General features: G+C 33.4%; 3 protein-coding genes across 4 annotated transcripts in view; 1 reads left to right on the forward strand and 2 right to left on the reverse strand.

The window, feature by feature from the left end:
- The window catches only part of LOC120631995 (RNA helicase aquarius), a 109,064-nt gene that overhangs the window by 23,583 nt on the left and 57,542 nt on the right, over nt 1-27,939 (forward strand). The gene's annotated exons all lie outside the window — the stretch shown is intronic.
- LOC120631997 lies at nt 995-5,659 on the reverse strand. 2 transcript variants are annotated; one of them, XR_005659071.1, is made up of 4 exons: nt 5,398-5,659; nt 3,790-3,922; nt 3,079-3,323; nt 995-2,297 (listed from the first exon to the last, which is right to left on the reverse strand). XR_005659071.1 is itself a non-coding variant. In XM_039901726.1 (3 exons), exons 1-3 carry the CDS (start codon nt 5,582-5,584, stop codon nt 2,108-2,110), a joined length of 510 nt encoding a protein of 169 aa, XP_039757660.1. In that variant the 5' UTR covers nt 5,585-5,653; the 3' UTR covers nt 995-2,107. The 2 variants fall into 2 exon arrangements, 1 of the variants encoding a protein (XP_039757660.1); XM_039901726.1 differs by lacking the exon at nt 3,079-3,323 and having other exon boundaries at nt 5,398-5,653.
- LOC120631998 overlaps nt 7,610-27,939 on the reverse strand; it is a 33,608-nt gene continuing 13,278 nt past the window's right edge. Inside the window, exons 9-16 of the mRNA XM_039901727.1 lie at nt 17,596-17,821; nt 17,063-17,245; nt 14,945-15,060; nt 13,571-13,649; nt 11,763-11,926; nt 10,536-10,680; nt 9,423-9,515; nt 7,610-8,551 (exon numbers count right to left, since the gene is read on the reverse strand). Of these exons, the coding sequence (XP_039757661.1) occupies nt 8,344-8,551; nt 9,423-9,515; nt 10,536-10,680; nt 11,763-11,926; nt 13,571-13,649; nt 14,945-15,060; nt 17,063-17,245; nt 17,596-17,821 (1,214 nt within the window). The 3' untranslated portion in view covers nt 7,610-8,343. The remainder of the gene's footprint in view (nt 8,552-9,422; nt 9,516-10,535; nt 10,681-11,762; nt 11,927-13,570; nt 13,650-14,944; nt 15,061-17,062; nt 17,246-17,595; nt 17,822-27,939) is intronic.

The raw sequence follows: 27,939 nt of genomic DNA on the forward strand, positions 1-27,939 counted from the left end.
TGAAACAAATTTCTCAAATTAATAAAATCGGCGAAAAAGTAGATTATTCTTTTACAGGCAGGATTAAGGAGTAACATTATACAATTTTTTATTTTGTAAATCTATCCCAACAGTGTTAAATAGGAGTTGGAAGATGTATGACTGTTTTTCAAAATTAGGACCATTGAAATTAAGCAGGTGGTTTCTTTTTACTGTGTTGATATCCAGGTAACATAGTTTTAGTAAAATTTATCAACATTAGTGTATATGTTGATAGTTTTAACCTCATTAGGTATAAAAGTTTATATGGGAAAAAATATAGAACTAAAAATTTTGCAGGGACGAACTAATGAACAGCGGCTAGTAATTAAAAACTTGTGCATCATTATCTGATTTATTTGGGTAAATATCATGCATTAGGTTTAACTAAATACATAAGTCATATACCTAATATTATAATGACTTAGTAAATGCACAGGCATTTAGTTAAATTACTAAGTTCATAAATTTATTTTAAGTAACCTCTATTGAATCTATGCACAAAATGACTAGTAGTTGATTATCATACACACATAAAAGTATTTAACTAAAGCTAAACAATTAAGCAGTATTATACTTAGTAAATGCATTAAGGTAAATTTATAACTTAGAATAATATTTTATATTGAAATAGCAGTCAATACACAAAATAACTAGTAGTTTAAGGATAGTATCCTAGTAAAATTTAGATTAAAATACACAATACTTAATATGCTTGCTTATACAATAAGGATGTAAAGTTTACATAGGTAGTCATTATTCGATCATAGTGAGGAGTGTACAGAAACAACTGAATTATGAAAATATATTTATGGATTTAAGTTAGTTCCATAAGCTTCAAACGTAAATTCAGTTGAAAGCTTTCCAATAACAGTAAGATCTAAAATATATTTACAATAGAAATGATAGACATGATGACAGTAATAAAGAATCGCTAAAATATTGTATTTATCTTATGATATATGGATGACGTATTTTTATTTATTTTGCAAGTGAGATTGGTATTTATTTTTAATAAATAAAAATACAAAATCAAACAATCGCCATGCCAGTCATTGCCGCCGAATGTCGTCAAATATATATAATCATAATTTTCTACTGCTTAAAATTCGAAAATCGCACCATAGCTTTTATCAAGTATTTTATAATGACAAACTATCAGTTGCTTAGTTTTGTGTTATCAATACCAAAATCTTAAACTTAGACAAGTAATATGGACCTTAAAAGCTTAATTTGCCTATGACGCGACGTCTCGAGTCCGGCCATGACACGGCGAGCGTTTTCGCAAGAAATATTAAACAATATATAGTTTGCAATTTATATTAACACAACCTTTAATTTCTGCAAGAAAAAGATATCTTTTCGATATAGTTAATATTTCACTTACATCATCAAGTAACTTCTGTACTTATAGAAGGAGTAATTACTTAAAAATATTGAGTATTAAATATTCATGATTAATTAATTACTGCCCTTAAAAGTGATGGTTTATACATAACTATAATAAGTACACAATAAACTTCTGCTTTATGTGTTAATGTATAGAATTATACAGGTTTTATTTTTGGAGAATTCTGTGGTGGAAAGTAAAATTTTGCTCCACAGACTGCTGCACTGACCCTAAATAAAAACCTTGTATGTATGTTACCTTGTGTGTCTGATTTGAAAATGATTCCATTATTTATTGAATTGGATTGAAATTTTCATTCTATAACATTAATTACCAAGAAGAGTGTTATTTGTTGAACTCTATGGTGTGACACTGGTAGCAAAATTTCCAACAATGTCATTATTTAGAATTTAAGCCAAAATCTTGTAGCTTAAGGGCTGGGTTATTTTTGACCAATTTGATGAAGTATGACAATACTTAGGTAAAAATGTCCTACACTACAGTTCAATAAAACAAATAATTATGCATTGCAGTTAATTCAAACTAAATCTATCAAAACTGTAAAAAACCACAGCAGTAGATAATCAAATTAACAGCAGTTGGAGTCTTTACTATTTAAGTAGAAAGGTTGATAATTTATCTAAATCTTTATATAACGCACCTGTTAATTATATACTTAACACACACAATTAGTCAAGTTTAACCCTCCGCGTTATCCTCAGCGATTTCCTGGTTGTCTGCATCATCGTCAGAATTTGGCCTTTCAGCTTCTTGGGGAAGGGTTATCGAAAGATCTCTGGCCAGTGCAGGTACGATAATCTTTCGGATAAAAACCATGATAAAAATGCAGGTCAATGCTTGCACACATTTGATCATCTCCTTTAAACGCCTGGAATTAAAATTATTGAGAGTATAATTGATGTACTTAAAACTCATTACTTTTGTGTGTATTCAATATTAATATTATACATCATATATACATAAATATATATATATATAATACATAAATATATATATATATATATATATATATTTATGTATATATGATGTATAATATTAATATTGAATACACACAAAAGTATATTATATATATATTATATATATATATATCGTTTTAATCTGCTGTGTATTTAATTAGTGTAATTGGTGTTAACCGTATTAATTGAATTAAAATAAATAAATAAATATACATTTGTAAAAAAATAAATTAAATTATTTATTTACTAATGCCTTCATAAAAATGTAATTTCCAATGTACTAATGTAACTCAGATGAAATTAAACAATTCACATAGGGTTCAATAGATTCAAACTTTAGTCCCAAATCATTTCAAACTATTTGACAACATTTTTATAAAACCATTGCTAAACTGTTAAAAGGTTGCATTTGAGCACTTAAAAGTCCCAACATATTTTAAGTTAAAAAACCACTAAAAGTCATTTTGATAGTTTTTAAGTGAATAAAGAATGTGAGAAAAAAAAAATAAAAAAAAAAATTGCTTGGTTTTGAAAAATAATAATATGTATAGTTTACACTTATAATAAATGTTAGTGTGGAGAATGTTTATTATGTGCATATGAAATATGTATGTGCCGTACATTGTGCCCGTTAAGTTAATATTTTTATTTGCTTCTCACACATGTCAGATAAAAAACAAGTAAGGTACCTACATGACAAAATGCACTTCGCATTTGGTGCACAAGTGCATTTTGTGCACTTTGCACTACCCTGGTCAGCTTTGCTGTAATTGCATCATTGACAACCTGTCGGCTGAAGCCAATATGCTTACTAAACTGTTTCATCCTTTTCAAGTAATGTGGTGATTAAGTTAAAATAGTAGTAAGCATTTTGCACAGGTTTGGTACCTGTTGAAAGGCTGCTAAAGTGCACCTTGATTTTTCTCTTGAGGCCTAACCTAAGCAAAACAAAAATGCAGGCAAATCAATAAACAGAATCATACAGAAAAGCATTCCAGAAGGAGGATTTAAAAAGTAAATGATTTATAATCATTTTAGTTTCATGCAAAACCAATACCTTTACCCAGGAACATAGCGATTTTCGTTAACCTATAAATAGTTCAATAGCATAGTAACATATACTATATGTAAGAATATACTAAGAAAAAATTATATATTATTATGCAAAGCTGTTAGTACAACATTAAATTTTGTTTGTAAGATCGCAACAATTTGTTGATGAATTAGTTATTTTTTTTTAACTAATTTGAAATTATTATTAAAAAATATTAGTTATTCTTGAAACATAAAAAACTTTTATAGTGATTTATGATAATTTTTTTTGCAACTCAATATATAGTAAGCATAGAAATATACAATATGAGTTTAAGGATTAAAAAGTATAGGACCTTAGTCAGTACATACTCATTTTGTAATTTTTCCAAATCTTCTTTTGACAGCTTTTGTGTATTGACACAGAACCGAGTAGTTAAATTCTTTAAATATTCCAGTACAGTAGAACTAGCACCTTCAGTTTTCGACTGTGGATCCACCAGACCTTATCATGTAAACAAAACATATCAATATGCAACACCAAAATGATATATTTTTTTTTTTATTAAAGGCACCAAAAGTGTTTGTTTATCAGTTACACCACTTTGCCTGGCTGGCACCAGCCATACCTTATGAAAGTAGGTAAGCACTAGGACCATTTCAAACACATTTTTTTGTATTGTTAACAAATAACTTCTAGGATACTCAATTATTGATTTTTCTTAGATATGGTATATGGTAAGAAGTCACAAGAGGTTTATTTATTTTTATTTTATGTTAACATTTTCTGAAAAAAACCTTAATTTAAGAAAATTGTAACATAGCTGAAATTCATCGCAAAACAATTAAACAGTAATTTTAAATATACAAGGAATGACGGCTGCAGTGAAAGTTAAACTTTTTAAATTTATACTACTAAAATCAAGTGGTCACTAAGTGAAATCGCATGGCATGTCTTGTTGTAGGGTGGCAACTACCGATGGCAAGAGCTTCCCTAACAGACCAGTTAAGACAAAATTCAGAAATGAGTAATTCCCATAGATTCCCTCCCTGCCAGGGATCAGACTTATTGTCTCCTACATATAAAACTATAGAGCTCACTATAAAGGTTGACAAAATTTTCAATAAATTGTTCTTTACATAAATTTCAGTTAGTATTGTATGCTCTTCACAAACATTGCCTCTTAAAATATACAATATTTTTTCTTACTTATCATATTAAGTAAGCAATCTTTTCAATAATATTAATCATGAAAATCACTTTTATAATCCCTACTTCCCTACTAATATTATAAATGTCAATGTAAGTTTGTTTCTTACGCTTTCATGCAAAAACTACTTAACCAATCCTCATGAAACTTTTTACACACATTCTTGGAAGTGTTAGAAGTAATATAGGATACTTTTTATCCCAACATTATGCTCGGTTCCTTTGCGAGAGGGGATGAAAGTGACTGACTGACTAACTCTGACAAATTATAACCGATTTAAATAATTATTTTTGTACTATCCTCTACAGTTATAAAATGTATTTAATTTTGCCCAAACTTTGTGTAGATCTGATGAATGTGGGTGAAGATAGAGGACAGAACTCCTCAGCCAACAGCAGCAAACCCCTCATTTAAGGCTTAGCGATACTGAATACATCCAATTTTATATAGAACTAAAAAAAAATTGAATGCCACATCAAAAAACAAAATCAAACGCAGACGAAGTCGCGGGCAACAGCTTGTATTTCTAGAATTGAAACATACTTTACCTACGTGTAAAGTATATTTCAATGATAGAAATATGTGTATTTTGGATCGAAGAATTAATTAAGTATTGATCAGCCTTATTTAAGTTGCATGTTCTGGCCATCTAAATCCATCTATAATCAATTTTCTCTTGAAGGAGAGGTGGATTTTTTAGATCTCAGATCCACGTAATGATTGCAGATGTAAGACATAGTGGGTATTTGGGACTTGCATAAATACTTACTTCGAGTACGCAGTTCCAATGATTTGTAGTCAGAGCCGGCCATGTTGTCGTGAAGTTCGCAAGATTTATTTATTTCCACTCCGCCAGCCTGGTCTAATACTTCGTTTAGATCATTCTGGCTTACTTCCGTTCCGGCCGCCGCATACGACATCAACAACAACAAAGTTTTCGTGTAAATAAGATTCATTTTATTACAGCAAATATTCCCACTGTTAAGTCCAAGACGGTCCAAGAGCGAAAGGATCAATATGAAAGCTACAAATGTCAAAGTTCAAAAATAATAATACCAGATCAGAAAAAAGAAAGTCCCCATGAATAATATTTTGGACACTGCTCACTTGAGAGACTTAAAATGTAACTAGTGACGAGAAATACAATAAAATAATTCACTTAGCCAAATTACGATCATCAATCCTGTGGCAAAGGGATTCATTTGCCTTGATCAATCCCTTTTCTTGGACATCATGATAGCTTGAACATTAATGACACCCAATATGTGATCATGAGTAACGGTGGCATATTTTTATTACGTTTACGCCCTCGATTTAGATTTTTTTATAATGATGAAAATGTTACAATGAACGTCTGAACATGTTATAGAAATATTTTAGAGTGTAATAGATTGGATGGGATATTTTTTTGTATCTTTTCTTTAATTCAATGATAAAATAAATTATAATAGTTGTTTTTAATTCTGTTACAATAATTCCCATCAAATAATCATATATTTTGGTATAGCAATACGGCATAATATTTTTTTGGTTATCTGGCGTATAGATGGCGTTGTTACATTAAAAATTTCACAAATCGAATTAGATTTTAATAACCAATAATAATTAATGTTCAGTTTCTAGACTTTTTCAAAAATAATCATAATAAATCGAAATCATATATAATCGGAAATCTTTCCTAAAAGGGCGTTTAGGGTTTTAAGATTTTAGATATTATTAAGTTACCGCCTATTTTATCCGGAAAACTGTTCTGTCCCATTAATTACAGATTTTTGATGTCAGTTCTCACACTTACCTACTTTTTTACATGTAATTTTTTTAGTGAAATTCGCATAATAAAATCCAGACCACCTAAAATGGTTCCGTAAAGGCTTTGGCTTTCTAAATAATTTATCTTTACGAAAGTGTGATTTTCAGAAGCTGTCTACAAACAATTATATAAAAACGGAAATAATGCGTCAACAATCGCAACACAAACTTTCATCCTTATGAAGAATCTTAAAATCTACCTATTATTGAAATTAGAGCATTGAAATCTGTTGATAGGATATGTTGTATAGGAAAATAGGAAAAGTTGTTATAGGAAAATCTAGTACCTAGATGTGCGGTATTAGAAGTTATACGCGAATAACGTCGTGGGCAAACTGTTTACTAGTAATTAAATTAAACTTTTGCATCTTTAACACGTTTATTTATTGCTTTACAATATAAATATCATGCATTTGGGTTATTGTTCATATATAAATTATAAATTTACGTAAATGTTATATTATATAGTTGGAATATTTAAGTAATTAATATACCAAGTAAAAACTAATAACTTTTAGTTTAAAACAATAATTTAAGTAAACGCTTGCTTACAAAATATGAATGTAAAGTTAACATACTTAATAATTTTTTAGTTATTGTAATTAATGTAAAAAACTGATTTATTAAATCATAATAGGTAACTTAAAGACACAAATAAAGCATGTAATCAAATTTTACTTATTTGGTGATATCTTTGTTTTTTTTTTTAATACATTAAGTTCAATGAAAGTTGAAAACTTTCTCCGCAGAAAGTTAACCTGAATTGGGCTTATGCATTTAATTAAAAATATTAGAAATAAATCGTCTTATATGTAAAATGTTTACTTACAATAAATATAACATCGATCTTTATATTTCAATAGTAAGAAGTATTTACTTCAAAGAAAACCATTCGGGGATTTCCTAAAACACTAACGTTAACGTAGATATTTTTATAAGTTATATTTGTTCTTAAAATATCGAGTATTGTAGATTCATACTTTTACATTAACGCTTAAGTTTATACTTAATAAATTACAGCTTAATCTTCCTAGAGCTTAATTTAACTCTACTTGGCTACACTGTACAAAAAAAAAACCTATGGCATATTCATTACACATCCCTAACGTTTTTATTGTGGAGGTTACGACCTACACACTAGATACAAAACCCTCAAAACGATACCCTCCTTTGAACTAGATACAAAATAAAGATATAATACCAGAGACCATTCTGTGAGAAAAAAAGTTTTTGTTGTAACAACTGTTGATTTGAAAATTAGCACAGTCGGGTGTTTACATAAGTTTTAGTCTTTGAACCATTAAGTGATAAGAAATGAAAAATTCTCATAGGTATTTGTTGCTGTAATGTTTTGATTAATCCAATCTTATATAATTAATAATCTTTATATACTGCGATGCAGTGCACGCCGCACTTCATACATGCACACAAGCACTGCCTACACTAAAATTGATAATTAACTCGTAACGGAGGATATTTTTTGCCATTTATGCAATTTTCCTGGTCTATGCATACCCTGGTAAGATGCCCAGTGTTCGCCATTGCTGCGATGCTACATACAGGTTTTAATAAAAAATACCAAAAAACTCTTGGCCTTGCAGTTCCATTAAAACTAACAACGACTTTTAAAAATTCAGTATTAATTTATTTCAGACAAATATTTCTGTAAAGTGACATTACACTGTGAAACCGAATACATGCCCCTGTAGTCATGGTTAGCGCGCTGTCTCCGACGTTAGGTACATTACAGAGTATCATTGTATTAGAGAATATTGAATATTTCATAAATTATCGAGTTAAAAAATAAGTCTTAAAACAATCGTTGTTAGCTTTAACGTAAACAACTACAGGTCGAGAGCTTTTTGGTATTTTGAAATTATCCCGGTATATACTTTAACACTTATATTTAGTTAAGTCTAACCTCTACGGTATCATCAGCCAGTATTTCCTGATCGTCTGCATCATCATCGGGACTTAGCCGTTCAGCCCATGGGCGAGTGATGAATGAACAGCAATTTTCGCTGGCCAGTCCTTGTACGACACGCCTCCGGAATACGACCAGAATTAAAAAGATAACTACTCCTTGGAGACAGTTGAATATGTCCATTATCCGCCTGGAATTAAAATTATATTTGAATATAATTGATGCGGTTAGAGCCTGGAAACTTTTAAATGTAAAGTTTTTTTTTTTTAAATAGGAATGTAACAATTGTATTGAAGGAAAATATCATCATCATCATCAATCATCGCGAGAAACCACGGGGGTTATAGGTCTTTTGTAAGCAATTGAAAATTTCGGGACTTGTGCTTTAAGCGGCTCGCCGAAACTAGTTGGAACCCCAATGTCCATCGGTTCACCGAGCTATGCTATACCACCCATTGACATAGCTCGCTGAGCTAAATCGGTAACTGTTGTTCTTTTACGTATCTCGTAATATCTGATTTGATCACGTAATTATAAAAAATATTTATTTATTTTTAACTTGCGACTAGCATTACACGGATTATCCTAATTCAGTAGCGTAGACTTTTATATTTTGATGCATCTACCTACATCCATAAAGTGTATTTTATAAACCTTCTTAATAAATATTATTAATGTAACAAATCCACAGAGCAACCCTTGTGAGTTTAGTCAGAGAAAGTACAAAAAAAACCTTGGCTTAGAATAGCGCGGGTCAGTGCCTTGTTGATATCAAGCCGGACCGATTGTGGCGCCCTCTCAGATAAGTTTTGCCTGTGTATACATATTTTTAAATATCCATTGCGTGCCACTTGACACAACAGCGAAAAAATATAACCTAGGTAACCTAGGTATACAATTCGATCAGCTTTTATATGTTTTTATATCGCTATTCATTTCAGATCGTATAATTAACTAAAGGAGGATTGAGGGCTAAAATACATGATAAGAGTCACCGTTTTTAAAGGCCGCGCCGTGGGATAAATTAAATTTAAATTAAAGAAAATATTTATAGTTCTTACCATATTATGTGTGATTCGCCGTGAGCAAAGCTGGCTATTTCAAAGATCCACGAAATTCCCATGACGAGGAACAGCTTGAGAGAAATTAAGAACCTAAAAATAAAAAAATTACCTTTTTATTGTGTGAGTCCAGTTGATTTTCCATTTTCAAAAAGGCAAAAAGGTTAATATTTTTTTTTCGTAGAAGCTTTTTTTGTATTCAAGTTCCATCGCATCATTCTTTAGTAGATACTGTCGTGATTATGAGGTTAACGCTGGTACATATAAAACATAGTATGTTTCTAAACAAAGGCCAAAGATAATGCTAATTTATTAAACCGTAAAAGATTGTGTACATTGATCATCTCTTTTCGTTGGCCTTTGTTTTGGTATATTCAAATTCAAAAAGGTAAAGGTCGAGGTAGTATGTTTGTAGTGACTCTACCACCGGCTCTTCAAAAGGCAGATTCTACCGAGAAGAGCCGGCAAAAAACTAAGCAGATTGCTCTTTTTCAAAATCAGTTTACAGTTTCACAATCTTTAGAATTTTTCTATCTTGTGAGATATTAGAGCGCAGCGTCCTGCTTCCAAGCAGCCTTGTCGTTTAGTAATTCATCAATCGTGTAGTAACCACGATTAAGTAGATGTGTTTTAATGCATTGTTTAAACTTGGGTAAAGGCAGATCCAATATTAACTTCGGTATTATGTTATAAAAGCGTAACCGACGAAGGGTTTTTGTAATTTTCACTAATTTATGTCCGTTTCTAGTAAGTCGATTCTTTTTATCACCTTTTGTTTATAATTACTAATGTTTTGTTTATAAAAGATTATATTTCTTTAAATACCTATTATACAGATTATTAGTATGTTTATATACAGCATGATTAAAGTATTTGTTATTTTGAATTTATCTCTTTTCGTTAGCCTTTGTTTAGGTAGGTATACGTCAGTGGCGTGGATAGGGTTTTTGACCAGGGTATGCATATAGTAGGTACATGGCATAAAATAAAAAAAATCCCCTCCAATACGAGTGATATAAAATAGTTTGGGTAGGCAGTTCTTTTGTGCATGTATGAAGTGCACGCCAAATGGTATACGTATTACGTTCATCTCTTGTGTGAAATTCTACTTACTTATGCTTAAGGTTGTTCAACTTGTTGACTTCGTACTTCCTCGTACTCCTCCACAACTCGAAGGAGGATAAAAGGAACAGCATTATATTAGCGGTGATCAGTGTAGCGATTGGTCCGTAGAAAAATATCCATGTTTCGGTACGACCTGAAAGATAGAACAAATTTCATTATCATTGCCATATCAACCCATTAGAGGCACAATTAAGGACACGGGGCCCTTCCACAATGAGAAGGGTTTATGCCGTAGTCTATCACGCTGGCCCAGTGCGGATTTGTGGACTCCACACGCTTCTGAGATCATTATGGAGAATACACAGACATGCAGGATTCCTACACCGTTGAAGCAAGTGATATTTTTGAAACAGCAAGTCTGTCTGTCAGTAGTGACTAGTATTCCACTACAAGTTAGCCCTTGACTGCAATATTACCTGATGTTTATTTATTTAATGGACAATCAACAGGTTACAATAAATCTTATAAAACTAAACATAAAATGAAAAAAACATATAAATGTAAATGTATTGTAGACCCACTGCCACAACTTGCGAATAAAAACTTGATTGACAGAAGGAGAAAAAAAAAATGTTAAGTGATAATGCAGTCTAAGATGGTAGCGACTAACCTTTTAGGGAGTATGGCAGTTATATTATAGGTACCCATACATCCTAATCGGTTCCTACGAGACACCGTACTACGGCTCTTCTTTATCGGTAGGGTGATAACTAGCCACGGCCGAAGCCTGCCACTAGACCAAACCAAAGAAAATTGAAAAATTATAAATTCCCAAAATGCCTGTGCCGGGAATCCAACCCGGGATCTCCAACGTAAAACCAAAGGGCTCACCGCTCGGGAGGTCGTCAGTACCATCAGTAAGGCAGTCAAATTCTGCTGACAACTACCTCATTGGTCCAGTGGTTAGCATGTTTAACCGCGTATCACGAGGTCGTGGGTTCGAATCTCTAGCCGAGCCAAACTTGTTAGGTATTGGGATTTTCAGTTAAATAATTTTTACTGCCAGTCCGAAATTAGGAAATTGGCGAAGTCAACCTCTAACTAGCAGCCGTCAAACTAGGAGCCACCGATCCGCATTGGAGCAGCTTGTTGGGTCTTTGCTCTAAAACCCTATGTCCTATGAGAGGAAGACCTGTGTCTAGCAGTGTGTCGTTAATAAATTTAGGGTGATCGTCAAGTGTTGACTTTGATTCTGAGATAGTATTTAAAGGTTACCGCTAAACCAGCAACTGCTGTCCCCAATGCCTGGTTTATAATGATCTCCTTCTACCAAATCGGTGATAAGAGACACGATCAGGAAGAAAATGGCGAAACCCCAAGCGTAGCAATTGTATATGAAATGCTGCCTCCTCTCGGTCTTTTTCAAGTAACTAGCGTCCCTGAAAATATATTAATAATTTAAACTTTACTACAGTCTGTAATCAGTATATATTTTTGAAACTATGGATTAATCCTCGAAGTAACAACATACAGAATCCTCATTCAGCCATTATTTTATGCAGTGTATTTTGTCTAAAAACATTGAAAACGCCCCGCGCGCGTCATTCTTTACACCCGCGGAATAAATAAAACTTTTGACGTGACAACGTCTTATAAATTGGTTTGCCGGGTGACACTTCAAGAAACTGCGTTACGCTCCGCTCACGTTATGCGCTCACAATGAGAGCGAGTGAGAGGCACGCGTCCCTTCCACTCGGGCATGGTTAGCCCGCCTAAGAGCGAGAGAGACAGACATAAAAAGTGAAAAGCACGCGTCCCTTTGTAGTAAACGCTGTTTCATTGTACGCAAATGTATTGCAAGTTATTGTATGTATATTTGTATATAAATACGTATGTATGTGTACAGGTAAAAATAAAATTTTGTTAATATGAAATTCAGTGCGAGATTCTTTGTATAAATTAATGTTTTAAATATAATTCTTTGTATAAATAAATGTTTTAAATTGTTACTATTATTTCATCCTTCTTCCTACTATACGAATGAATATTCACATTAAAATTATTTTACCACTCAAAGTCGTTGTCACGTAAAACTTTCGCCCGTATACCGACTTTACAGGCAACCAATTTTATTTTTAACAAAAACTTATAATTACTGTCTACTGCAAAATGGTATGAGGTGACTAACCTTTTGTTCGAGAAACCATTCTAAAGTGAAGTGGTTTTTGATGTTTCAATATTAGGTCGTGTACACGGTTACTGTATGTTCTTAATTTTGTGGGATCAATATTACACTAATATTCATACTCTTTAACATTTATTTCCTTCAAAAATTAAAATACACAACATATTATTATAAAATAGATATTATATATAATAATAATAATAAAGTCTTTATTTCCAACTGTAAAACATTCGCATTCGTTTTAACACATAACAATTTTCAGTCGTACATAGTAATTAATAAATTGATTCATTGTAATTTTAGTCAGTTTGTGTATGTCAAAATTTTACAATCATTTGCTATCTTAAATTTTAATCTTAATTATTCTTGTTATTTTACTTTGTCATTTATAAAATCGTTATATGTCAATGTTAGGTATTCAATGTCAATGTTAAGTATTTAACGTCATTTGGAATGCCCATTTTTGGGCATAGGCCTCCTCTATCCTTTTCTATCTATTTCTATAAAATACTAGCTGTCCCCGCGAATTTCATTTGGCCACAATGTGTTTGTAAAATACAATACGTTAAACTCATGTTACTCCGGATTAATGTAACTCTCTATCTGTCGCATCAACCGTTCTACGTTTAAAGACAACATGACGTGCGGTGTCAGTTGTGTTTTATTACTAATGAACGGCTTGATTATTGTTTTGATTCAAAATTTTTTTTTGTTTTGATAAATATTATATTTTAATACTTGTTATCCTATCCAAGGACTAACAGGAATCAAACAAATGAAACAAAAGAAAATCGGTCCATCCGTTCACAAGTGATAAATGGTGTAACTAACACGACTTTGTTTTATAAATATAGATTATATATAAAAGAGCCTAAATACATAATTAAGCATTACTTACTGCACTGTTCTATACATGTTGATGCTTATAACGTTCATCCACGAGAAAGTTGCTATCATCCAGAAGTACACTAGGAAACCTGGAATAATAACGTTCACGTTTAAGTTTTAGATCACAAATTGGTAAAAAATAAATTATCAATCATACTCGATACTAACATATAGCGAGGATAATTTGATTTAAATCATGAAGAGTATTTTGTGTTTACCCAACACACACACACAAACATTTTCCAGTTGTGGGTTCGATTCTCACAACTGGAAAATGTTTGTGTGATGAGCATGACTGTTTTTCAGTGTCTGGGTGTTTATATGTATATTATACGTATTTATGTATATTATTCATAACAATATTCATCAGTCATCTTAGTACCCGTAACACAAGCTACGCTTACTTTGGGGCTAGATTGCGATGTGTGCGTTGTCGTAGTATATAGTATATACTAAGCTTTGGAATTACTGGTCCGATTTTAAGCATTTCTTCACCAAAAGAAAGCTAAACTATCACTTAGTAACAATAACGTAGCCCAGCTAGCAAATTTGGCTTTTAAAATTCATCAATTGACGTGCTCTGAGAAAACTTTTGAATTTTACATAAAAACTAAATTATTAAAGTACTCATTATAACATATAAAAAAGTCCGCTAGGGAATATATCTAACTACCGTAGTTAATTCGCACTGAATAAATAATTTGTGTTATAAAAATTATTTAAATCGCTGGTGGAAACAAAAGTGGGTTACATTATTCGCAGTATTCTTTTTAAAAATAAATAGTTTTATCATCAAGGGTGTTTTAAAGCAGTTCAATACTTTTTAATTCATTCCAATTGGACTTTAAATTGAGAGGTTTTCACGATTTTAAACAATTTAAGGATTACACCTAAAGCCTAAAGACTTTAAAGATAAGAACTTTAAACACACATCTCTCAAATAAACTGTTTCTAAATGAAGCTTTAAAAAAAACAAACGCGGACGAATTTACGGGCAACAGCATGTTGTTAGTAAAATAATATAAAGCATTAGCGGTTATAGCCTAGTGGCCAGAGCATCGGCTTCTCTTTCGAGGGGACCGAGTTCGATCCTCGGCACGCACCTTTAACTTTTCGGAGTTATGTGCGTTTTTAATTTGAGGAATTTAAAATATCATTTGCTTTAATGATGAGGGAACACATCGTGAGTAAATCTGCAAGCGTGACAGTTCTCCATACCGTTCTCATAGGTGTGTGAAATCTACCGCACCGGGCCAGCTTAGTTGACTACGGCCCTTCTCATTCTGAGAGTAGACCCGTGCCCTGTACAGGGCTAGTGATGGGTTAATAATGATGATGATGATGATGAATAAAATACTCATTAAACAGTCACACGATGGGTTACCTGTTATAGCACATATTTGACCCCTAAATCCAGGACTGAGTTGCAGAATTCCAAGGGATAAAAACCCTAAAGCCATACTGACGCACATGCACATGTAGCATATTCCCTGGAGGTCCCTGGAAAAGATTAATCATAAATTAAAACTCAGTAAGAACTTCTGCGATTCCATGCCGTAATAAAAAACTTAGTCATTCGGTTGAATTTCGACCGCCTGTATGAACAAGAAAAAAATACTTTTGTTTTTTTGAAGTAAAACTTCTTTAGGTTAGGTCTAAGGAGTAACTCAGATTTTTTCTGACGGAAGTAACGCGTCAGACGTCATCGCGTCGTCAGGCGTCGTCATAACTCAGACGTCTGTGTAGTTTCCGCTATTTAAAAACAATAATTTGGATTCGTTGTAAGTATAGGTCATATACTCCATGCTTATTGACTTATACGCTAGCTAGTGGCAAATATCATAATCAATGTGAAAGTGAAATGAATGAATTTGAAATAGAATATAATCCGCCAGTTCATTTAATATTCACTATTTCATTAATAGTGAATATTAAATGAACTGGCGGATTCCCAGGAACATTTTACTCTGCCATCAACAATCTATAGTATCTAATAATTGACGTACAAAGTAAATTGATTGGAAAAGTGGGAAACCATCGCCTAAAAACAGCGTAACAATTCGTGGGGCATACAACGAGCACGTCCTGCAACATGCCGCCCTGTGTCCATCAACTTGAGACGTAGGTGTTAAACCTCATGTGCCTGAATTACACCGGCAACCACGCCCTTTCAGGCCACATTACAGCCTCGAAGCAATGCTACTTTGCGGCAAAAAAATACATGGTGGTAGTACTCCTCTAAGTTCCACTACTAGGGACTACTAAAAAGTTTTTTTGTTATTGTTTGGAACTACGATTATTTATGCTTCTAATCACTATTTGATAGTAAAGTATTTAGTGCTATATTTATATAATGTTTACTTTTTGACAATCACCTTTGTGGATCTTCCAAGTATAAGTGACATTGGCGAAATACAACGTGCCGATTTGGCACACCTAAAAGCCAAAAAAGCAAAAGAAGAAGAAGAAGTAAAGTATTGTCGTTATTTTTTTTCTGCCATTTCGACAAATCGTTTTATTTTGTTTAAACCTAACAACTATAATTAGGCAGATATTTCAGATTGTTTGGTTTACAAAATGGGAAGATAGGATAAGTAATTGACCTAGTAACCCCACTACAAATTTGGCAATGATAATAAAATAAATTTTAAGCATTAAAATTTATGAAACTGTTCACTGCATGTTGAAATAATATACTTTGCGAAAAATTGACGAGGTCACACCAATAGGGTTCCTTTTTTAGCCATTTTTGTACAGATCTCTAAAAAGGATATCCGGAATTCTCTCTAATTGCTATTGTTACGATGGAATTTTTTTATATACATTCTATCCTATCCTAATATCGTTTCCTCGCAAAAAATTTTATAACAAATTTTAATTGCAAACTAACTATATTTCTACAATATAGGTTTTAGTCGTTAATTAATTCACTAACGAATTTAAATTTAGTACAAACTCGTCTACGTGTTACACGTAAACGTACCCATACGTCATAATCACAGAATTAAGAACATACAGAAACCGTCTAAATGACTAATATTGAATATTAAAAACCACTCCACTTTAAAACGGTTTCTCGAACAAACTGTTAGTCACTTCGTATGAAGTGACTAACAGTTTGTTCATTTAGCAGATGACGGTATTATTTTACCTCTAAGGTTCCAAGCGCTCACTATAAAATTTAAAAATGGGAAAGTTTGTGAGCGAGCAATATTTTGCGGGTGTAAAGTGAGACTCGCGCGGGGCATTTTCACTGTTTTTGGACACAATGCACTACATAAAATAATGGCTGAGTGAGGATTCTGTGTATTCTTAATGGTCATAATCATAGCAGACATTTTTGTATGATGGCCAATAAAAAAATTACATAGCTTTTTGTATATAGCATTTTTAATTTTAATTTGATATTGTATAGTTTTGTTATTTTCTCTAATTTTGTAATTTTAAAAGTATTACTATGGGCTTTGCCTGAAATAAAGAGATTATTATTACTATTATTTACCTCAATTGCGGCAAGTACATGTAAATTGAAAATGTAGCGAGAAGGAAGACCACAGAAACAAGCGTCAAAATTCCCCCAGTTTCTATGTCGTTCTTTTGAATCTTCTCGAAACACGTCACTGCTACCGGTATTAGTCCTTGGCTTGGTTCGCTGGCGTTAAGATACATTTGGCCGAGGCAATATCTGGAAATATTAAAGTTGGAGTACCAAATTGTATTTATAGTTTTTTAGATAAAAGATACCGCCATAACAATACATCGATCCCGCTCAAAGTGCAACATCGTCGTTGTCATCAAACATAAGTAACATCGTCGTTTATTACGATCATACGAAATGGGTGGTAGAAAACCAATTTCACCCAATCAAGCATGTTTTTTTCACTTCGAAAAAGAATACGAGGTAGGTAGACGACATCAAGCGAGCCGTTTGTGTTGTGAACTCGATACAAAATACCTGAATCCAGCAAAGTGGATTTTTAATGGTTTGTAGGATGATGTTGATGATGACAAGTGAATTCCTTGATAAGTACTTACAGTCTAGGATCCTCCACAAATATGTAATTGGGCGAATCTTTAGTGGAAACCTTGTCCCCGTTAAGGATTACGTCACTCAGAAGCATGCGGCCCATCGAACAATTCAGTTTAATCTGCTCCGTGGAGTTGTTGTCGCAATAGCCACGAGCCTTGATAACTTCGTTGTTTGGGCAACATGGATCTGCTGATAACGCCAGCCCGCTGGCCACCAGCAGTAACAGTAGAGATTCCTGAAAATAATACATGTTTTCATAGATATAGCCTAGTGGTTAGGGCGAGTCAAACGTAGGAAAAAATCCTGCGTGCTTCATGTTGGAGTTCCCCATCCAGAACGTTCTCAAATGCGTGTGAAGTCTCTCAATCCGCACCTGGTCAGCGTGGTGGACAACGGCTTTAACTTGTCTCTCTCTGAGAAGAGACCCGTGCCCTGTAGTCAGGGCACGGGTCTCTCATTATTAATTATTCTTTATTAATTATTAATGATGATGATGATGATGATTGATACTTTACGGTTTATTATTATTATTATATTATATATATAAGGCGCTAAAGCGATCTCTCGCAGACAACCTTTGGCGAAAGTAGTTGTTATAAGGAACGGTTTATCATTCAAAAAGTACAATAACAAAGCTCTGGAACATGGTTAACGTATCTTGGTTAACGATGCTATTTTTGACTTTAGTTTATTTTGTAAGTTTTAAATCATAACCGATATGTAATATAATCCACATTCATTGCTGACATATAAGATTTCTTGACATTGCAAGGAGCCTGCTAGGGCCAACCTTACTTGGAATAAATAATATATATATTTTTGGAGCTGTTTTTGTGACAGATCTCGTCCAGGGAAGTGCTATCACCAAGATTTATAGTACCGCTAAGCAGCATTGTTAAAGTTGCTTATCTAGGGCATGTGCTTCGGCATGCCAGATATCTGTATCTGTCACGCCGAAGCACACGCTCGAAGTAGTCTGCTACTGCAACTGATAATGATGGGCAAAGTTGCTAGAAAGAGACGCATCGGTCGCAAGAGGGAATCTTGTTTGCGCAGCATTAGGGAGTGGACTGGGATCGCGAGTGCCGCCCAGCTGTTTAGCCTCGCGAGAGAAAAGAAAAATTATCTAAAACTAACGGCCAACCTTCACTAGTTGAACGGGCACCTAAATAAGAAGAAGCAGCATTGTTGCAGTGCTGTGTTGGGGTCTGAAGGTCGTGGTTGCTGGTGTAATTTCAAGCACATGAGGCTTTCCACCTACGCCTAAAATTGATAGACTCAGAGCGACATTTTGAAGGACATGCTCCTTGCATGCCATGCGAAGTGTTGCTCTGTTGCGTCTCGTCTGTGTAGCAATGCTTTTCCACTCAGGTACCATCAAATGGGCCATCAGCTTCTATCTATTTGTAACACTTTAAATTATTTAAATTATCTGGAAATAACAACTAACAGTGGTCGAAAACAAGCCAATAAAAAAACCATTTATTTATTTTTTGTTGAACGTCATATAAAAATATGTTTAAATAAGCTATGATTTATATGAACTCATTAGATTATTTCCATAATCAGTAAGCATTTTACGCATAATAACCGGTTTATTCAGTACCAGATGTGTGGGATGTCGTGAAAATCGACGTAATTTAAATTAAAATTTTATCAAACAGCATTACGGTTCGGTCCTACCTACTTATATTACGTTTGATTATTATACATATATACATTTATAGTAACTGGCTGTTGGTCAGTATAATATCATTCAACGCAAGATCCGGTTACACGTACCTACCTAATGTAAGTTTATTGAACCGATTTTATTTTTAACTCTTAATCATTAATGTTAAACAGTTCAATTGTTAATGAGAACGTACGATTGTTGCCTTTGCTTTAATCGGATAAGCCAGCGTTATCTCATACCACAGTGCAATGAATGTTAACACTTATAAATTAAAGCTCGTCAACTATGATATTCATATGAAATGGCTTTAGAGCACGTGAACCGCAGACCTTCGTATTTTTATAAAAGCTAAAAGGTACACAGGTAAGAACGATGGACTATCAAGAAATTGGGGTATCGTGGCTTTGGCAGGTAAGCGTGTGTACGAAGGTTGGAAGGATGGATTTACTTTGAATTAATGAATGAATGAATACACTTTTATTGTACACCAAAGAAAAAAAGTAGTTACAGAGATATAAATACATATCAAGAGAGTACAATTTGGTGGCCTTATCGCTACATAACAATTTTTCCAGGCAACCAATGGCGTAAAAGGAAAAAACATAGAAAAGAGGTAGGTGGTGCAATAAATATTATTTAAAATTATACAAATATATAAATACTTTGCTATTTACTATGATTATTTAAGAATGACCTATGGTAAAAAAATCGCCGATTTTAGTTTTTTTATAGTATTCATTCTGAGACAAAACCACAAGATGGTCCACCTAATGGTGTGTGGAAAAACATCACCTATAAACAGAGCAACACTTCGCAGGGCATGCAACGAAGACGTCTTGCAAAGTGCCTCGCTGTGTCCATTAACCTTAGACGTAGATGTGAAACTTAATGGGCCTGTTGTGCGAGCAATGTTTCCTCGGCGGCAGAAATACGTATGGCGGTACTGCTTCCCCGTGCGAGTCTGCCACATAAAGCTCCGCTACTACTAAAACGACGGTAGACTCTGGCTTTAAAACCAGTAGTAGCTATAGTAAATAAATAAATATACTACGACAACACACACATCGCCTTCTAGCCCCAAAGATGACTGATGAATATTTTTATTAATCCCTACTCCCTACTCCCTACTAATATTATAAATGTAAATGTAAGTTTGTTTGTTACGCTTTCACGCAAAAACTACTTAACTGATCCTCATAAAACTTTGTACACATATTCTGGGAAGTGTTAGAAGTAATATAGGATACTTTTTATCCCGATATTAAGCTCGGTTCCTATGACGATTTAACACCATAACTCCGACAAATTATAACCGATTTAAATAATTTGTACTATAGAGGTTACAATATGTTTTTAATTTTGCCCAAACTTTGTTTAGATCTGATGAATGTGGTTGGAGATAGAGGACAGAACTCCTCAGCGGACAGCAGCAAACCCCTCATTTAAGGCTAAGCGATACTAAATACTTAAAATTTTTTAGAACTTTAACTAAATTCAATGCCACATCCAAAAACAAAATCAAACGTAGACGAAGTCGCGGGCAAGAGCTAGTTATATGCCTAAATATAAATACTTATAATATACTCGAACATACAAACACCCAGAACTGAAATAAATTTATGTTCATCACACAAATATTTTCCAGTTGTGGGAATCGAACCCACGGCCTTAGACTCAGAAAGCAGCGTCGCGGCCCACTGCGCCAATCGGCCGTCATTGTAACAAAAAACAAAAAAGATTTGATGTTTCAAAAGTTTGAACGTCAATGTTCCGAAGGTTGACCTTTGGACACAAGCCCCTAATATCACAGTCAAGTGTACAAATTAAATGTACATAAAGATAACTGTGCCATCAGAAGAGATTTTAGTAAAGCGCAAACCTCTCAATGATAAAAAACAGGGCTAAGTTCGAGCTGCAATTGCAGATGAAGGGTTTCGTACCAATTACCAATATGCAATATGAAACACTGGATAGTATCGAGATTATTAAGATCGAGCAAAAAAAGACCATCAAAATTACGTTTCATGTATAGAAAAATGGAAACTCACAGAAATACAAATTCTGTGTAAAGTTCAACTCTCTAGGTTTAACGATTCCTGATATTACAATCTGCAACTTAAAAAAGAGTGTAAGGAGTCACTTTGTTTAGATTTTAGATGAACTAATACAATACATTTTGCTAATTCTTTCTTGGCCATGAATCGCGAGCCGACCTTTGTTAAGGAGCAATAAAATTAATAAAATTACCCTCCTTACATATGATTATAGATCGTTGATTGCTCGCTGACCCATTTATAGCGATCACCTGTGTTATAAAATTGTTAGCCCAGTTGTGTGATTCCCCAAGGTTCGGCTGCTTGCAATGAAATAAGACTCCTTTGATATCTAAGAACACAAATTATTGATTGATCAATTTTTCAACCGATGCAATAATCCATACTTATACCTGTTATAAAATTGAAAGTGTATCTGTTTCCACTTCACCGATCGCACAAAAATTGCTTGCATCTACGGAAATGAATGATGAAGAATGAGAAAAATTATGAGAAACAGAATAAAATACGCAGAATATTTTTTTTTCGAATTGGGAAGATGGGAAAAATCATTTTATAAAAATTCTGATTAAATATTCGTTATAAAACTTCAATCTACATACTATCATAATCATCATTGTCAACTCATTACCGGCCTAGTACAGGGCACGGATTTCGTCTCAGAATAAGAATAGTTCAGGCCGGCGTCGACAAAGCTAAGTACGGATATGCACGCTTTACACGATTTTGAGTACCTACTCTCAGCGGGCAAGTTTCCTCACGAAGCTTTCCTTTCACCGTTAAATCAAGTGATATTTAAATACATAAATTTAAAATCTACATAACTCTGAAAAATGAGATCAATTTATTAGGTCTTCCCGAAAGGTAGGCCGAAGCCCTAATCATTAGGCTGTTTAGATTTACTAAGCTATCACCGATTTATTAGGATAAACATTGGAATACCAAAGTCAATTTTATATCCCGTTTATTTTTTTTTAATGTGAAAATATGAATAAAGCTGTAAATACTACTGTATATATGAATAAAGCTGTATATACTACGGCAACAATTGTGATATAAATTAAAATAAATAACAAGGTAATGAGATTGTCTGCTATTACCGCTCACCACTATGAAAACCGCGAACCCATAATGAAATAATTACCAACACAATATTATGATATTACGTTACTTGTAATAATTAAAACAGGTCTAGAATACTATCACAAAAGCTAAATAATTCAGTAGCAGTGTTTTCATTAAAACAAAAACACATTACAACAACAGATTATCCCTATACACAGGGTAGGATAAGGATAGCACAACGAAATTTCGGATTAAATTGATGAATACCCGTTATTATATTAATAACGGGTATTAGTGGTGGGTCAGAACGGTGCTACTCAAGTGTCCACTAAAAAAAACTAGGTTATCAAAAAATATAAGAAAATCGGTTAACTTTATCCATATTGATGACATCCATTCATAGATATACTACAATTTAACAATGCGTTAGGTTTTGCATCAAGTCAAAGAAGAAAGCCTAGGTTTACGAGTATTTTTCAAAAGCAAAGATGATCTGATCTTACACAATTCTCGGCTTTAATCGCTTTCTCGTAATTTCGGAATTCCGTTAGCAATCCAGGCGGTGTCCAGAATCATGTAATTCCAAATCTTGATTGGAATCATAAGTGAATTCGTGCTAAATGTGGAATGAACTCTAAGCTCTTAAGTTTTTGTTATGGCGCCGTTAAAACTATATATTAAACAATTATAATGACTAGTGCGACCGGCAGGGTTTAAAAAGACTGGATTTTTTCCAAAGTTATACATATTAGGTCCACTATTTTTATAGCATTTTTCTATGAATCTCTAAAAAACTTTTCAGCCCAACTCTAGCTAGAAGATAAGTAGATACCTATCTTGTTATGACTAACTATTGTTTGTGTGCGATCATTTGTGATGCATAAATCGATTCTTGGTATTCTCAAACAGATCTGTTTACGAAAGAAGGGAATTCCGTGGATTAGTAAATAGCTAATTATTTTTACTTATCTTGTGAACAGCTCTAATATTTACTAGTTCTCTTTGCTTTTTGTCCAAATTTTAATTTCAGTGCGTCATTTCGATTTAGACTTTACTTAAATGAGTAAACATAGATGTGTAAATATTAAAATATTTTTTTTTATATTCCACGAGGAAAAAAACCTCTGGTCAGACCAGATTACTGTCTTAAGAAGAAAAGTTATATTAAGTTGTAAAGAGAAGTTATATATTTTACATCAACGGAAGGAATAAAACACAATCTATACTAGATATCTGTATAATCTATATAAAAGAGAAAGTATGTGGGTATGTTCCGTATAGGCTCCGAAATGGCTGGACCGATTTAAATGAAACTTTCAGGGAATCTCCGGATTGACCTGGCGAGTAATCCTGTAAAGTTTGGTGACGATCGGAGCACTCCTATTTTTGAACTGTCAAACTGTCAAATACAGCTTTTATTTACTATGATGATATTCTATTGTTGGGTGTACATGTTTGTAGATAATGATCTTCACCCGCTCGAGAAGAGAATAGAAGAGCATGAATACTGAGATAAATAAATGATTGAATATATTATGAGACTTAAATAAAAAATTTAATGATGTAAGTTTATTGTTTAAATAAAATAAACCAAAATCTAGCCCTGCGAAGCGGGCTGGGTACGCTAGTTTAATATAAAAATTTAGACACATTATTATGGGCTACTGTGTTTCGCTTCTTTGTACAGTAAAATAACTTGTTAATTTTATTGATAATCAGTACAATTATAAGCATTATTTTAGCTAAAACATTGTTAAATAGTCCAAAAGTCCGGCAAAAAAGTCTTGGAAGATAAGGATTACCACGTCGGAAGAGACGAGTCTATTTATAAATAAATGGAGACTTAAAATAAAACCAACATCAAGAATTTGTGTTCTAAAGCCCTACACCATTTGTGAAAAGAGTTAAATAAGCTAAAAAAACACCCTGGCGCAGTGGTCATGGAATTAAATATTTCAGAATTTTCTCTGATCTGGTCTGGTAGGTGTCTTCGGTCATGGCTAGTTACCAGTGGCGTGCACTTCATACATGCACAAAAGCACTGCCTACCCTAAAGTTTAAATATAGCTCGTATGGGAGAAGGATTTTTGCCATTTTGTGCAATTTTCCTGCTGTATGCATAACCTGGTAAGAAACCCAGTGCACGCCAGTGCTAGTTACCAAATACCACCCTACCAACAAAGACCTGCCACCAAGTGATTTCTCGATCCAGTACCATGTCAAATCGATTAGGGGTATGGGTTTAAACCAACGGGTAAGCCTGCTACGATTTTAGACTGCATCCTCATTTACCACCAGGTGAAACCCGTTAAAGGCTGACTTGCCGTTGAATAAAAGAAATCCACTGATTAAACTTACTTTGAAAAGTAAACACAGCATTGTAAGTGAGTTTTTAATCGGTAATTAGCATCTTGTTTAATATTTTGTTTTAATTTCGAGACACAATTAATGTTTTAAAAACAGACTTACGGCGCCAATTAGGTCATTGCAAAAGCCGATGATTGGCAAAGTTAAATGACCCAGAATCTTTTTTATAAAACAAAAGTAAGACCTAAAATAAAATTAAGTGCGTCCTAAGAGAACTAGAATCTTTCACATACAAACAAAGGTAAACCTATAGAATATATTTATGTTATAACCTAACCTAACCTAACAGAACTCTCAAGCGTGCCGGTTTTTTCGCGATTTATCTCTGCACACTTTGAAAAGTTTGAGTCGATCGAACTCGGTCCCCCAGATAGGCAGGCTGAAGTCCTAACCACTAGGCTATCATAGCTACTTGTGTTGTTGTATACCTATACTAGCTGACCCCGCGAATTTGTAAAGTAAAATACGTACTGCTCATCTTACTACGGATTAATGTAGTTCTCTTTAGGCCATATCAACCGTTCTACGTTTATAGACAAACTGACGTGCGCTGTCAATTGTGTTTTGTTACTAACGGCTAGATTATTCTTTTGATTTTAAAATTATTGTTTTATCTATAAATATTATTATTCTATACTTATTATCCTTTTCCGGACTAAAAGAAATCCGACAAATCAAAAATAATGAAAATCGGTCCATCCGTTCTCAAGTTATAAGTGGTGTAACTAACACGACTTTGTTGTATTATATAGATTTAGGGACACATTGAATAGGTACAACCGCGATAATACAAGCATATCTGTTCTCTTCCACTATATACACGAGCATTATCGCTGCAACGTTTCATAACAGACGCTTTATTTAAAAATGATAATAGGTAGGTAGGTAGGTACCTACAAATGTGCATGATTATATTATTCGGTAGTTATAACCACCTTACCTTCTACTTTGCTTAAAATTTCAATTATTAAGCAAGTGTAGTTTTCCCAAAACTACCAAATATAATATCTCGTTTTCTTCTTTAGTGTTCGCTTCCAATTAAAAACGCGCAACTTTATAAGATTAGAACTATTATGTACTTTGGTTGGTATCTACTTAATTTTTTCTTATATCTTCTACACAACGCAAGCATGTTTATATTGGTAAAACATTGTTTTAAAATAATGTTTCAAATTATATTCTCAAATTTTAAGGGGTCTACTACCTAGCTTTTTGTCAATTAAACAGACCCACGTGACAAAACCAGCTTGTATCTAACCCCTATACAATAGTAGAGATTGCATTGCATGAACACCTCAAATCACACTAAGCTTTTAAGTTTAAAATCACAAAATTTTTTGTACCTCGTTTAGGATATTTATTTTTGAAGTAATTATTAAAATCACGTAACAACTTTAAACGTAACAAAGGGTGATTTCGCAAAATTCAACTGTGTAATTAAACACAGTTGAATTTTATAACAATAATTTTAACTTTACGATATAATTATCCCAGTTTTTAATATATTTCTGTAAATTAGACGACAAAATAGTTATATGGTTATAAAGAACTAAGTTAAATCATCCTCATTCACGAAACTTTTATAAGTAGAAAAAACTACCTTCAAATGAGAAGAAACGAGGACTAGTTACGCAGTTTAAAGGTTTTTTTAAATAATAACAAAATACAGCAACTTATATTAACTTCAAAATAAGGATGCAATACAAAAATTATAGAATTTTTTAATTTATTGTTAAAGCGTTGCAATAATAATTTATTGTAAAAAAACACATGTTCGAATAGGTTTAGCGCGGTATCCCCTTGATACGAGGTTGATACTTTAAAGTAATTCAGAAATTTGTAAACCTTACCTTAAAATGTAACATTTTAACGGGCATTCAGCGAAACTAGACCAACCAACACTGTAGAACGACACGCACGTTACCACATCACCCTACAAATGGCAATGGCGATTGAAGTTCGAGGGGCGTAAATTATCGACAAATTATATTAAAGCCTCCCGACACTTGGACTGTTTGGCTCGAATCGAGATGCGCGTGCGCCGACGTTGTCGCCGACAGAGTAAACACGTTCCTTTTCGATATACCTATCTAACTACGTTCATACATCCAGAGCCGGTTCCTTTGTTATGATGACATATTATTAACATAGTAATGTGTCCTAAGTTTTATGTTCGCTCCAAATGACTCATTTTCATTGACTGCCGTGCCTTATTTTTTTTTTTAATTCATGTTGAGATCGGACGAGTGTATATAGTAAATGAGTACCTAGACATGATTATCTTGAGGCGTGCATCTTGGCCCTACGGGGCTAGCATTAGCAGGAGACATTTTCTTCAATGGAAAAATTACAAAATGTAAATCTCACACCTTTGCCAATTTCAGAGCATACACGCGGTAATTATATCGAAATAATAAATGTATAATGTCGAAACAGGGTAAACTTCACCTTCACGTGTTGCCTTGCTTTGGCAGAACGGCTAGCATAGGTATACGATACAAAATTTTAATCCCACTTATATGCTCTGACGACGGATAAACCTAACTTGTCAACCTACAGGGAAGGCATGGGCATGAACCATTATTGCCCACCGGAAAAAGACAAAATGTCTATCTTCTGCCACAGTTTTATTCACTCTCCGAGCACAGCCGACCGGTTGAAATTATTATTATTATTATTATTAAATTCTTTATTGCACGCCCAAAAACAAAAATAAAAAAAAACTGGTTTAGGTGTGCAAATGCGGTCTTATAGCTAAAGCAATCTCTCTCAGACAACCTTTGGCGAAAGTAGTTCTTATAAGGAACGGCTTGGTGCGGCAATAAAAATTTATATCTAAATAAAAAATTTAATAAAAACATGGAATATTAAAAGAGCTTTGAAATCGGATAAAACTGTGGGAGGGGATAAACATTTTGTCCTGGAGAAAATGTCTTCTGCTCATTCTAGCCTTTCTGAAGGGTAAAGATTTACTCGTCTTATCTCATAGGAATTGAATGAGAAACTGGTAGGTGCTCCAAGCTCCACAGATTACAATAAACACCTATAGATAGAAATTCATTATTAAATTAACCTGGTATAATATGGTTCTTCAACTTCTTTTTCTTTTCTTTATGGTTATTAAAACGACGGTGTTGAGGGATATTATGGATGTGTGGATCTGGATATTGATATGGATATAATATTGT

This window comes from Pararge aegeria, chromosome 19 (assembly GCF_905163445.1).
Source record: "Pararge aegeria chromosome 19, ilParAegt1.1, whole genome shotgun sequence".
NCBI classification, from domain to species: Eukaryota; Metazoa; Arthropoda; class Insecta; order Lepidoptera; family Nymphalidae; genus Pararge; species Pararge aegeria.